Source organism: Hordeum vulgare, chromosome 7H, assembly GCF_904849725.1.
Source record: "Hordeum vulgare subsp. vulgare chromosome 7H, MorexV3_pseudomolecules_assembly, whole genome shotgun sequence".
Classification (NCBI taxonomy): domain Eukaryota; kingdom Viridiplantae; phylum Streptophyta; class Magnoliopsida; order Poales; family Poaceae; genus Hordeum; species Hordeum vulgare.
In genome coordinates, this window is record NC_058524.1 from 604,597,556 (window position 1) to 604,611,390 (window position 13,835).

Genomic DNA, 13,835 nt, shown 5'->3' on the forward strand with positions numbered 1-13,835 from the left:
CTGCATGCATCTAACAACGTGATGTATACTAGCCTACGTGCATGACGCACACATACACTAATCACGACCATGGACGCGGCCACGGACCGGCGGCTGGCTCGATCAACACGTACATGTCGATCATCGTGGTGGCGTGGCTTATACCTAACATTTTTCTGCTCAATTTTCCAACTTTTCTAGAAGGTTGATCGAGGCAACCATGACCATAACGACGCACGTTCAGTCGTTTTCGTTTAAATAGGTTTTAGTCTATCAAATCATTTGCAGAAACATACCGTATTAAGTTGGTACGTTGGCCACTATATTGATGTAATGTACAGCTATGTAGTGACATGAAGCAAACCCAATTTCCAAGTGCATGTGACTTATTTACAAATACTGAATGCGGCATACTGTATTTGACCCTCCACGTGATTGCACTAGACGTTTTAACACTAGGTTGAAGATGTTGGTTTTGCTGCTGACACGCATAAGCATCACGTGTGTAAACTGAAAATTAATTTTATGCTCATGCTAAATTAGCATATACTACTAACTTATTAGGACAATGATACGAGGCTTCAACTCAAAAGGTATACATATAATGGGTATTTTATTTTTATTGCATTAAGAATATAAATTATATAAATACATGGCAGTAATCTTACATATTACTGATTGTACCTTGCTGAATTCGACATTTTATATACTTCAGTGTCAGGTGGAATCAAGATTGATCATGAAATCTTGGAAAGTATAAACACGATTCTTGCATGTGTCTGAGCTTACAAGCAAACTCCACTAGGTGCTATGTATAACGATTTTTGACCAACCAGTTCAACGTGTATTTTTTTCTAAATGAGTTGGTATAACATCAAAATCAGAATAGTCAGAAGTTATCCAATGGAGGCAATATAAATTATTTATTTCGGGCACGGAGTTTTTGTACAAGAGAACAAATGCTCCCTCATGTGCTGTAAAATCAAAACAAATAGTCATAAAAATAGGAAATTCATAGTTATTCATGTCGTGTTCTATTAAACTGCATAATGTCTGTTATATAAGAAAAATATGAGCTGAAACGTCATCAAACTGATGAATTAATTTTCTTTTTACATACATGCTTAGCTCGAAGAACATATATAGGGTACTAAACTGTTTAATTTCTCTAATATTAAAAAATATGAGCTAAAACGTCATGAAACTAATGGATTAATTGTCCTTTGGCATACGTGATGGGTCTTATAAGCCACTACTCACCATCGTTGGCCCTTTGTGATCTGCAAGGGGGGACTAATCCATTAGTTGCCATACACTTTCCTTTCAATGAATTAAAAGCTGGATCTCACCTTATTTTCAATACATGTCAGAACAGAGAATCTAAAAATAACCAGGTCAACACGAAATACAATATCTTTTAAAACCATCTTAATGATTTGTCGTTGTCGTTTTTCTTGGGTACCTAAGTTAATGAAATCAGAACCGTGAACATTCTATAAACATGGAATATAAAACCATCACCAATCCACTCGAAAGAAATTGATACCAATGCCAAAACAAGGGGATTTTCAAACCTAAAGTTCTTTTAATTAAGATAAAGCTATACAAAATTGCATTGACATATCATTATTACAATATATTATGTGTTTAGGCAGAATCACTAGCCCGTGCAGGTTGCACGGGTTGACGACTAGTATTTTCTAATATTCCTAATCTTCAAGCGCATTTCATCCATCTTCAAGCGCATTGCATCCATCTTCAACCGCATCGCATCGCATCCATCTTCATCTTGCGATCATCGACGACATCGGCAACATGCAACTCCAGTTCCATATTCTTCTCCTCAATTATTTTCAATTTTTTCTTCAAGTAATTGTTTTATTTTTCAACCAAATTTAACTTCTCGTCTAGAATTTCTATGTGGGTTGGAATTTCCGGTTCACATACCTCCTAGATTAAAAAATATATGTCACGTTGGTCGTCATAATTGTCATAAACACTAAATAAAACAAATAGTTATAAAAGATAATATATACCACATCCGAATCATAGACAGGACGAGGGCCGACGAGGCGGATACCAAAATCATCGCACTATATAATAACAAAAATAATGAAAGTAAGTAATTTATACAAGTATCTATCTAAATCATACAAGTAAGAAAAATATTTATTTTAAAAAGAAGACAAGAACAAGAGGCTCACCACGGTGGTGCTCGCGACGAGATCGGCGCGGGCGATCGACAACGGTGAGGACGGACACTGGACGACACCCTACACATGTCCAGACTCTAAGAAGTTAATTTGAGCTCAAAATTTGCATCTAAACCAAAATGAGTCCCACATACACTCCTACACTAAAACCCACAAACCAATCTACTTCTAGAGCATTTGAAATGAGCTAAACTAGCAGTTTGAGATGAAAGGATGAAGTGGCTAACTTTTTAGAACACTTGTGTAGTTGGTGCACGGCCAAACCTAGATAAATATTGAGGAAACTGGAGCTTGGAGGTCGAGCTTCGAGAGGGGAAAGCATAAGTAGTGTGTCTCGGGCATTTCATCGAACAACTCATGTGCATGAACTAGAAGGGTGGCAAGAGCATGGCATGCACACCTCAACAGCCAAAAAACACAGGAGAGGGTGGCAGGGGCGAGTATATATAGGCAGCACTTATGCCTGATTTTTGTCTAAAACCGGGACTAATAGCCTACCATTTAGTCTCGGTTCTAGCCACAAACCGGGACTAATGCTCCGCGGCACGCCACGTGGTAGTCACTGGATCTTTAGTCCCGCTTTTTGCCCCGAACCGGGACTAATGAGATGAACCGAACCGGGACCAATGCCCTGGCAAACTGAACCGGGACCAACGCGTGGCATTGGTCTCGGTTTTAATTTGAACCGAGGCTAATGGTCTTTTGTGCTCCGGCCGAAAGACCCATTTTCTACTAGTGCTAACACTTCCCCTAATCCTTGCTTGTCCTTGCAACAGATCATCCTTGGAATCATCTCCTTCAAAAATCATGTGGGAAAAAAGGAGAAATATACAATATGCCATGAAAAACTCCTTCTAAAATCCAGTGGGAAAATAAGGAGAAAATGGCGTATATCTTTCATACTTGTATTGATATTGCCTCATTGAAAACCTTAGGTGAGAAACCATCTGGAAAGACTCACAAAGGAAAAGAGTGCTATACTAAAGATCTCATGATCTTAATAGGCTATATCCTAGGAGATTTCTCCCTTGATTTTTTCAAGTATTGAAGTCATCTTATACCAATTCCATTTACATACTTATGGAACAAAGAACTTGGTAAGGACTTAGTAAACAGATCAGCGAGATTATCGCATGACTTCATTTGCAAAATACTTATCGCCCCCTTCTCTTGCAGATCATGGGGATAAAATAATTTAGGAGAAATATGCTTTGTAATATTTCTCTTAATATAACCCGTTTGCATTTGTGTAATGCAAGCAGCATTATCTTCGTAGATAATGGTGCGTGATTTCAGCGAACCAATCCCACTTGAACTTTGGACAAAGTTCATCATTCTGCGAAGCCATACACATTCACATGATGCTTTGAACAAAGCAATTATCTCAGAATGATTGGTGGACGTTACCACTAAGGTTTGCGTTGTTGACTTTCAAGAGAAGGCCGTACCTCCATGTAAGAAGACAAAACCAGTCTGCGATCTAGCATCAAGGGGATCTGACAAGTATCCAGCAGCGCAATACCCCACCATTGTTCTCTCTTGATTTTTTTGATAAAATAAGCCAAGATCTTTGGTGCCTTGAAGATATCTGAAAATTTTCTTCAGACCAACACAATGCCTTTTTGTTGGTGATACGATGTATCTAGCCAGTAAATTAACTGTGAATGCTATGTCAGGTCTAGTGCAGTTTGCTAGATACTTTAGTGCACCAATGGCAATGGGAGATTGAAACTCTGGTTCCAATATCTCTTCATCATCACCCTTAGGCGTAAATGGGTCCTTGTCTCTATCCAGAGACCTAACGACCATAGGTGTTTTTGACGGGTATGTTTATCCATATTGAACTTTTCCAGTATATTTTGGATGTAAGCAGACTGATGAACAAGTATCCCCGAAGAAAAATGTTCAAGTTGCAAACCAAGACAAAATTTGGTTTTACCAAAATCTTTCATCTCAAATTCCGTCTTGAGATGATTACTTGCCTCATGTATTTCCCGTGTAGTCCCAATGATGTTCAAGTCATCAACATACACGGAAATTATACAAAATCCATCAGTGGATTTCTTGATGAACACACATGGGCAATCATTGTTGTTTGAGTAACCCTTCTCTAGAAGGAAGTCACTTAGTCGGTTATACCATATTATACCCGACTGTCTCAAGTCGTATAACGACTTCGGTAGCTTTACGCAATAGATGTTGTGATTAGCTTTCGGATCCGGAATCTTCAGTCGCTCGAGAACTTTCATATAGATATCCGTCTTAAGTGACCCATATAAATATGCAGTCACAACATCCATAAATTGGATATACAAATTCATTTGCACTGTCAATGATATCAAATATCGGTACGTGATTCCACTCATCACATGAGAACATGTTTCGTCATAATCGGTGCGAGGTCTCTGTGTAAACCCTTGTGGTACAAGCCTCGCTTTATATCTCACCACCTCGTTGTTTTCGTTCCTTTTACAAATAAAAACCCATTTTGCCCCCACGGGGAAAACATTACGAGGAGTAGGTATTACTGCAGTAAATACCCCTCTATTGGCAAGCGAGCGCAATTCGTCCTCTATTGCAACCTTCCAGTTGGACCAGTCTGAGCATTTCATACACTCTGCCATGGACTTAGGTTCATGATCCAATGCTAGGTCATTTGCAATCTTTGAGGCGAAAAATATGTGGACAATTGTAGTATTTCTATTGAATGGTTCTCCTGATTCAACATAGTTGATGGAAATCTCAACAATACCTTCTTAATCATTGTGATTTCGCACAACAATCGAGTCAAGGTGTACCAATGTCCCAGCACCAATATTTGTGTGCACACTTGTGTTGGGTTCTCGATGCATAACATTATTTAGGTGTCTTTCAACACTCGGTTGAATATCAACTCGTGGTTGATCTGTATTTACTATTTGAGCGATCCTCACATCCCGTGGATGCTTCTGAGAAGCCTTCTCCTTTTAGTCGAGTTTTCTCCCCCTCTTGGGAGGTTGAGTGGTCTTATGAGATATCTCAACTCTTTCTAATAACTTTTTAATCAGTAAATGCATGTGGCAGATTATTTTCAATATTTTGCAAATTTATAATCTTCTAAACTTCAGTTCAGATTCATTCGTACGTGCATCTAAGGACTCAATGCCTTTGACATTCCAATCTATTTTCCGGCATTCTTTGTGGTTCTTTTCTCCCTCTAATGCCGGAAAATTGTCCTTATCGAAGATACAATTAGTGTACCGGGCTGTAAATAGATCCCCTGTTAAAGGCTTCAGGTACTTTATAATCGACGGATAATTGTACCCTACATAGATCCCCATTTTTCTATGTGGACCCATCTATGTACGCTGAGGTGGTGATATTGGTACGTACACAACACAACCGAATCTTTGCTGATGGGAAATACTTGGTTGATTTCCACGTACTAACTCCAACGGGTAGGCTGTATTATATGTAGTTGATCGAATTTGTATCAACTCAACGGCATGCAATACCGCATGTCCCCAACAAGATGTTGGAAGATTAAAATTTTGTAGGAGTGGTCTTGCTATCAACTTGATCCTCTTGATATGTGATTCCACAGGACCATTTTGTGTGTGTGTATATGATACAGAATGCTCCACAGTTATGCCCAAAGCTAGGCTGTAATCATTGAATGCTCGTGAACTAAATTCAGCAACATTATCCATTCTGAAGGATTTTATCACGTATTCAAGATTATTTGCCCTCAGTTTAATTATTTGAGCGACCAGCTTTGCAAAAGCATGGTTCCATGTTGATAAGAGACACAAATTAAACCATTTTGTTGATGCATCAATGAGCACCATAAAATATCTAAATGGTCCCAATAACATTTGGTTTGGACCACATATATCTCCTTGAATGCGTTCAAGAAAATTAATTGGTTCATTCTTGATCTTCAGATATTAACGTCTCATGATTAATTTCCTAGTTGCACATGCAGTGCATACGAAATGGAGGATTTGGAAAATTAGCAACCGTTATTTTGTGTCCAGTTGAACCACCAATAATGTTTCTCATCATTCCCACACCAGGATGACCCAGGCGATCATGCTATATCTTGAACTTGTCATGATTCTGAAAAAACTATTTTGTGTGCCAAATATTGCTTTGGCTTGATGTATCTGTAATACAGTTTAGAAGATAGAGCAATCAGTCTCTCAGGGGTTTCCTTGTCGGATCCCTTCTGCTGAGTTATGAGTAGACTTTCAACCGCATTGTCTTCATGAGTTTCAATGTGGTAGCCATTCATGTGGATATCCTTAAAACTCAATAGGGTATGAGTTGAATCCGGATACAATAAAACCTCCCGGATTTCATGTTTTGTACCTTTCGGGAGTGTAAATATGGCTTGACCACAACCAACAATTACTGTGTCATAACCACCAATTGCCATAACACTTCCCTTACTCTTTTTGAGACTTTGGAAGTATTTAACCTCCCGTAGTTGTGTTAGTGTCACCACTGTCCCCTAAAAAAATTTCCTCCTCCATTGGATTGTTTCTCGAAGTTTTCTTCTCCTTTCCTCCCTTCTACTTTGCTCTTTTCGGCGACTGTCGTCGACGTAATTTGCTCTCTCGGCAGAGTTGAAGTGCTAATAACGTGTGAAAGTATGGTTTGATAGAAATATCTATTCCATTGATGACCAACATATATATACAAGGGGAAAATACACCATGTAGAGATGCATCTGTTCATAGGGATAGAAGGAGCGGACGTGACGGTTGCCAGGAGAGGTTCCTGCACATACTACATGACGGTTCCCTGGAGAGGCTTCCGCATCGTGTGCTTCGTTACAACAATGATTATCTCTAATTACAAAAGTAATTAAATCCTAATAGCTGCAACGTTGCTAGTGGGAGCAAGTCCGAGTTTTGACTGGTACGGGTTTCGTTGTAGGTAATGGCAGCCCGGAGAAGAAAGGTAGGCTTATGGCATTTTCAAGATAGACTCGTAAACCGTTCACATTCGTTTGGACCTTCCTGTTTGGACCACGGTAGCCATACAATGCGGGTATGTATCGGTCCACACAACAACTCGATCGCGGTTGTTTTCACAAATTGAAGACAAACGTGGGGTGGAGGGACTTTGTTGGAGTTCGGACACGCGAAACATCACTATCTACCCCGGCTCACCCAATCCCCCCTCTCGGTATCATTTCCTTCCACTCCCTCTTCTTCTTCTTCTTGCTTTGCATCCGCATCCTCCACCTCCGTCGTGTCTACTCTACCTCTCTGGCTGCCACAGAGGCATTGTCGGACGTACGCAACCAGCACCAACTCTCCCGATCGCCTTTACGATGGAGTTGACCATCCTGGAGCCGTTTGTACCTAGGTACACTCCGTCCCCTGTCGACGACCTCCATGATGGACACCACGCCCAACAGGTGTCCGATCAAATGTCATTGAGATTATTTTCAAATGATATGTTGTTTTTTAAGAAAAAGATGATGACCTACTCGACCATGGAGAATGAGTTGCTATGCGATGCATGGTTAACCGTATCTGCGGATTTCATTGGCAGAAGCAAAGGGGATGCCTTCTAATAGCAAATGCATGAAACATTTTAAGCATGAAAGCACATTGCACCGTATGACATGTACATCATCCAACCATCCACAGTGAGGTTGCACTGTTCTCACGAGCGTCACCAAGTATTGTAACGTGGTTGTCAACTCGAGGCAAGGTGGCTATGCACGCAGCAGATGACGGATCGTAAGTTTTGCTTCCTCTTTCTCAACTTGTTGATTGATTCATTCACTCAGTGTTGGTCTACACTGTTGGGGAACGTCGCATGGGAAACAAAAAATTTCCTACGCGCACGAAGACCTATCATGGTGATGTCCATCTACGAGAGGGGATGAGTGATCTACGTACCCTTGTAGACCGTACAGCAGAAGCATTAGTGAACGCGGTTGATGTAGTGAAACGTCCTCACGTCCCTCGATCCGCCCCGCGAACAATCCCGCGACCAGTCCCACGATCTAGTACCGAACGGACGGCACCTCCGCGTTCAGCACACGTACAACTCGACGATGATCTCGGCCTTCTTCATCCATCAAGAGAGACGGAGAGGTAGAAGAGTTCTCCGGCAGTGTGACGGCGCTCCGGAGGTTGGTGATGACCTTGTCTCAGCAGGGCTCCGCCCGAACTCCGCAGAAACGCGATCTAGAGGAAAAACCGTGGAGGTATGTGGTCGGGCTGCCGTGGAAAAGTCGTCTCAAATCAGCCCTAAAACCTCCGTATATATAGGTGGGCGAGGGGGGGGGGGGTCGGCCGAGCCAAGGGGGGAAGGTCTCCCCCCTCAAACCGAGTTGGACTTGGTTTGGTGGGTGGGAGTCCTTCCTTCCCTTCCCACCTCCTTTTTTTTTTCTTTCCCTTTGATTTTTCTTCCAATGCGCATAGGGCCCTTTTGGGCTGTCCCACCAGCCCACTAAGGGCTGGTGCGCCACCCTTAAGGCCTATGGGCTTCCCCGGGGTGGGTTGCCCCCCCCCCCCCGGTGAACCCCCGGAACCCATTCGTCATTCCCAGTACATTCCCGGTAACTCCGAAAACCTTCCGGTAATCAAATGAGGTCATCCTATATATCAATCTTCGTTTCCGGACCATTCCGGAAACCCTCGTGGCGTCCGTGATCTCATCCGGGACTCCGAACAACATTCAGTAACCAACCATATAACTCAAATACGCATAAAACAACGTCGAACCTTAAGTGTGCAGACCCTGCGGGTTCGATAACTATGTAGACATGACCCGAGAGACTCCTCGGTCAATATCCAATAGCGGGACCTGGATGCCCATATTGGATCCTACATATTCTACGAAGATCTTATCGTTTGAACCTCTGTGCCAAGGATTCATATAATCCCGTATGTCATTCCCTTTGTCCTTCGGTATGTTACTTGCCCGAGATTCGATCGTCAGTATCCCCATACCTATTTCAATCTCGTTTACCGGCAAGTCTCTTTACTCGTTCCGTAATACAAGATCCCGCAACTTACACTAAGTCACATTGCTTTCAAGGCTTGTGTGTGATGTTGTATTACCGAGTGGGCCCCGAGATACCTCTCCATCACACGGAGTGACAAATCCCAGTCTTGATCCATACTAACTCAACTAACACCTTCGGAGATACCTGTAGAGCATCTTTATAGTCACCCAGTTACGTTGCGACGTTTGATACACACAAAGTATTCCTCCGGTGTCAGTGAGTTATCTGATCTCATGGTCATAGGAACAAATACTTGACACGCAGAAAACAGTAGCAACAAAATGACACGATCAACATGCTACGTCTATTAGTTTGGGTCTAGTCCATCACGTGATTCTCCTAATGACGTGATCCAGTTATCAAGCAACAACACCTTGTTCATAATCAGAAGACACTGACTATCTTTGATCAACTGACTAGCCAACTAGAGGCTTGCTAGGGACAGTGTTTTGTCTATGTATCCACACATGTAAATGAGTCTTCATTCAATACAATTATAGCATGGATAATAAATGATTATCTTGATACAGGAATTATAATAATAACTATATTTATTATTGCCTCTAGGGCATAATTCCAACATAAACATTATATGTAGCCCGCACGCGTTGTCGTGGTCTATCATAGGAAAAAAGGAAGGCCATTTCCAAACACACACTGTTGGATGAAGCTAAAGGGGAGGAATGTGTAGAACGACATGATCCATTGATGAAAAAATTGTTGGACATCCGAGATCTAGTCGAATTTGAGATATTGTTGTACTAGCCTTAATGTGTATGATAAGTACAGATGATTTGTGTTATTTTCTACTTGAACTTTGAGGAATATCATTCGGTTTGCATGAGTTTCGCATGCGGCAATGGTTGGATGGTGTCCTCCGGTATTGCCTGCGGACTGATCCTTCTGTTCGCGAACGGATAAGGGAGAAATTTTTTGGGTTCCCATTGTAGGCACCCTTAGGGATAATTTGGTGCAGCAAATCCCCATCGGCGAATTTTCATGGAATATGAGATCCCCTTCCACCGCAGGGAGATTTCCGCGTGAAGGGTTTGTCTTAAAAGAAATAACCAAAATCCGCAGTTCCACACATAATCCTTAATCAAAAGACGAATAAATTCCAGAGATGAGGCCAAAGGATATCGACAATCGTTTGTATTTAAAGAATACCGTGTGTGTATCCGTCGGTAGTCATTGCTTTGAGATTTGTGCCAAGATTTTTGGTAAAATTTGTTCTTTTATGTAAGCATTATATTATGGTTCATTCACTTTCTTCTATTTCAAATAGTATTGTAATGTATCACCTTGTAGCAGCAAATCCACTTTGAAATAAATGAATTCGTAATTTGTACCCCCTCCTAAAAAACGTTAAAATCACTATAGAGGGTGTAAGGGCATCTCAAAAGTTGACCTACAGTTGTCTCTAATCCCTCCGTCCCGGTGTATAAATCATCTTAGGTTGTGCATCGCGACCAAGACAAAGAGAAAAATGAAAGAAATTAATGTTAATTTGATAATTAATACCTTTGAATGCAATGAATTGACAACTGCAAGTCGTGCTAGTTAGTCTCAAGTCATTAAAAACATACATGTCCCATGTCTCTTAATGATTGATTCCTTTATTCATGTCAAAAAACAAGAAACAAGGTGGAAGTTAATACACCGCGTCTAAGTGTTTTAGAATTATTTGGTTTTCGTCAGATGACTTATAAACTGAGACGGATGGGGTGTATTTTTTTTGTCTTTATATCCGCACGTGGTTCGCGGACATGATGCGGTAATGAGACATCCAATGCTAATTACTAAGTATGTGGGTGTAAGGAGAAAAAGCAGGTGAAGACCACATATGTGGTGGGATATTTATTGTTTAGTGTTTGGTTGGGAGAAGAAAGATGAGAAAAGGATCATGCATGTACAGTCGGAAGAAGAGAGAAGAGAGGGATCATGCATGTGAATGATCAAATGCATATCCAGACTCCTGAAAGCCCCCGCATTTTTTTTAAATATTTGGACTGCTAAGTAAACATATATAGAGATTTCCATTGGGTTAAAAAATGATCCGAACAGTGCGATCTGAACATATGGTGAAGGTTTGAGTGTCAGGTTTCTTACTGCCCTGATACACAACAAAACGTAATAATAAACTATAAATCAAGGAAAAACTCGACGAAAGATTATGTAACACCATGCAATGAAATAAATTAGACGATAAAATACCATTTCTTGCATCCTGGCCCATTTCCCCCCTCATACACGGTCTGATTTCTTCATTTTTCATTTTTTTTTGGAAGTAGTTAGCATGCACGTGCAACGCACGACTAACCGAATGATTAATAATTATATTACAATTTTAGTATATATATAGCTGCAAAAATATTGAAACACACATAATATACACATTACTTGCACTCCATGGAAAAATTGAAAACAAATGTATTCAGTGGAATAATGAAAAAAAATGTTTGGAGTAACATAAGACAAGGAGAAACATTGGGCTCACTTAAAGGTTGCAGCAAGCTGGAATGAATCCTAACTTCTTCACTTGATGCATGATATCTAGCTTCGATGTCTGAAAAAAGGCTTAATATACAGACAATCTGGCATTAGAACAGGACACAACCTGGTATTTCAAAGGAAATATATACAACCTGAGATCTTTTGGCACTTGCATATAAAGGTTGAGGTATCACCTGCAGAAACTCCAAAAAATCAAACAGAAATCCGTTGTGAGTAACTGCAAATCACAAAAAATATCAACAGTCTCAACATATATAACCAGTGAACGGAAACGGTAGTGTAAAATCATAATAATAGGTAGGTCCTTTGCTGAGCACAAATCATAATAATGGGTTGACATGAAATTACAAGTTAAATTGTCCATCATTTCTGATTCAATTGATTTATCTGATAATCTAACTCTGTCTCATAAAGGGATTGAGCTCTAAAATTTATCAATATGACTTATGTTTTAATCCAGCGTGCATATAGTTACTCAATATGGCTTTGACAGTTTAGGTAGGTCGATGAACATATCAAGGGATCATCATCTGGCTACCTTATCATGAATTCCTCTGGAGATCCTATGAGTGGCCTCTTTAGTCGTAGTGTCTGCTTCCTTGGTTTCTTCGACAGTAATCTGCATAAAACATAATGAGTATCAATTCTAATTACCACAAATCAGAACGAATAAAGTGAATCAGTCCCTCATCAGTAATTTTCCTACCACATCGTTGCCCCTCCTCCGGGTCTTGGAGGCCGTATAGTAGGCTCCATTAATACCGCCGTAAGTCACCGTGGAGCTCCGGTACGTGAACGAGTGTGACTGCGGCTGGCCGCCGCCGCCGTTCGCCCTGTTGGGATCTCGCCGCAGCTGGACCTTACCCCCTTGTTGCATCCCTACAAACACACAAGATGCAATTCCACATCAGAGAAATTCAGAACCATGAGCCATCCCACGAAACAGTTACAATACATGAAAGAAACTGAAGCAATCTCTCTCAGCCCAGCCCAGCCCAGCCCTACCATCATCATTCCCATCATCCAGCTCCTGAACATATGCCCCGCGGCTCGCCTCTCCGTCGCCCCCGTCTTCATCCTCGTCGATCTCCGTGATGACAGGCCCCCCACCGTCACCGCTCCTCGCCGGAGCTTGCTCGAGGAACCCGTCCCCGGGCCCTAACCCGCCCAACATGGCCGGGCCGAATAGGCTAGGGCCGCCCATCGGGCCGAACATGCCGGGGCGGCCAAAGTAGGTCCCGAACGGCTGCGTGAAGAAGGGGTCGTCGAAGGGGTCCCTGCCCTCGCCGAACAGGTCGGGCATCGTGGCGCCCAGCCGGCCGAATCCGGCGAACGGGTCGCCCGTGCCAAAGGGTCCGTCCCTCCCGCCCCGCCCCCTCTCCATCTGTACGGCAGGGCTCTGCAGGCAGGAGCGAATCCCGGCGGGTACGAACGATTGGGCGAGTGAGGTCACCTGGATCTCCGGGGGCGGCGGGGGAAGGAGGTAGCTGTTGGAGGGTCGCCGGAGTTGCTTGCCGGGGACGGCGGTTTAATTCTCTACGATGATGACGGGGTTGGTGTGGGGGATTTGGGGGCGGGGCATGGCTGGGTGGGGCGCGAGGCCTCCAGAATGCCCCGTTTCACGAAGGTTCGGGCTGCGGGAAACCTTCGGAAGTTAGCGTTAATTTTGGAGTGGGATTACGTGCTGTTGGATGGGTGGGTGGGGGGGGGTGGAGCACGGTCAGTCATGGGAATTTGCTAAGTGCACACATAGATGTATTAGGTAAATGCTGGTTGTTGGATTACGATTTGTGGGACTAATTGTGTGGTGCTGATTGGTTCGTGTATTTTGTTGTACTAATTGCTGGGTGCACGTAAGAAAGTTCTCGTTTGCTTGTTTAATAGTACTCCCTCCGTTCCTAAATATAAGTCTTTCTAAAGGTTTCATTAATGGACTACATACGGATGTATATAGACGTACTTTAAAGTATTGATTCATTCATTTTGCTTCGTATGTAGACATCTAGTGAAATATCTTAAAAGACTTATATTTAGGTACGGAGGGAGTAGTATAGGTCCATTCTCGGGGTGGTGGAGATGATAGCCCTTCAATGCAAGCATGAACGCGAAGGCTTTCT

General features: G+C 42.1%; 1 protein-coding gene across 6 annotated transcripts; it reads right to left on the bottom strand.

Moving 5' to 3' along the window:
• Positions 1-2,212: 2,212 nt before the first annotated feature.
• Positions 2,213-13,332, bottom strand: LOC123411108. 6 transcript variants are annotated; one of them, XM_045104035.1, is made up of 6 exons: positions 12,724-13,332; positions 12,425-12,597; positions 12,257-12,337; positions 11,850-11,891; positions 11,702-11,770; positions 2,213-2,252 (listed from the first exon to the last, which is right to left on the bottom strand). In XM_045104035.1, exons 1-5 carry the CDS (start codon positions 13,100-13,102, stop codon positions 11,702-11,704), a joined length of 744 nt encoding a protein of 247 aa, XP_044959970.1. In that variant the 5' UTR covers positions 13,103-13,332; the 3' UTR covers positions 2,213-2,252. The 6 variants fall into 6 exon arrangements, 5 of the variants coding, with proteins under 5 accessions (XP_044959970.1, XP_044959972.1, XP_044959969.1 ...); XM_045104037.1 differs by lacking the exon at positions 11,850-11,891; XR_006613189.1 differs by lacking the exon at positions 11,850-11,891 and having other exon boundaries at positions 2,224-2,252; positions 11,702-11,781.
• Between the last annotated feature and the right edge of the window lie 503 nt (positions 13,333-13,835).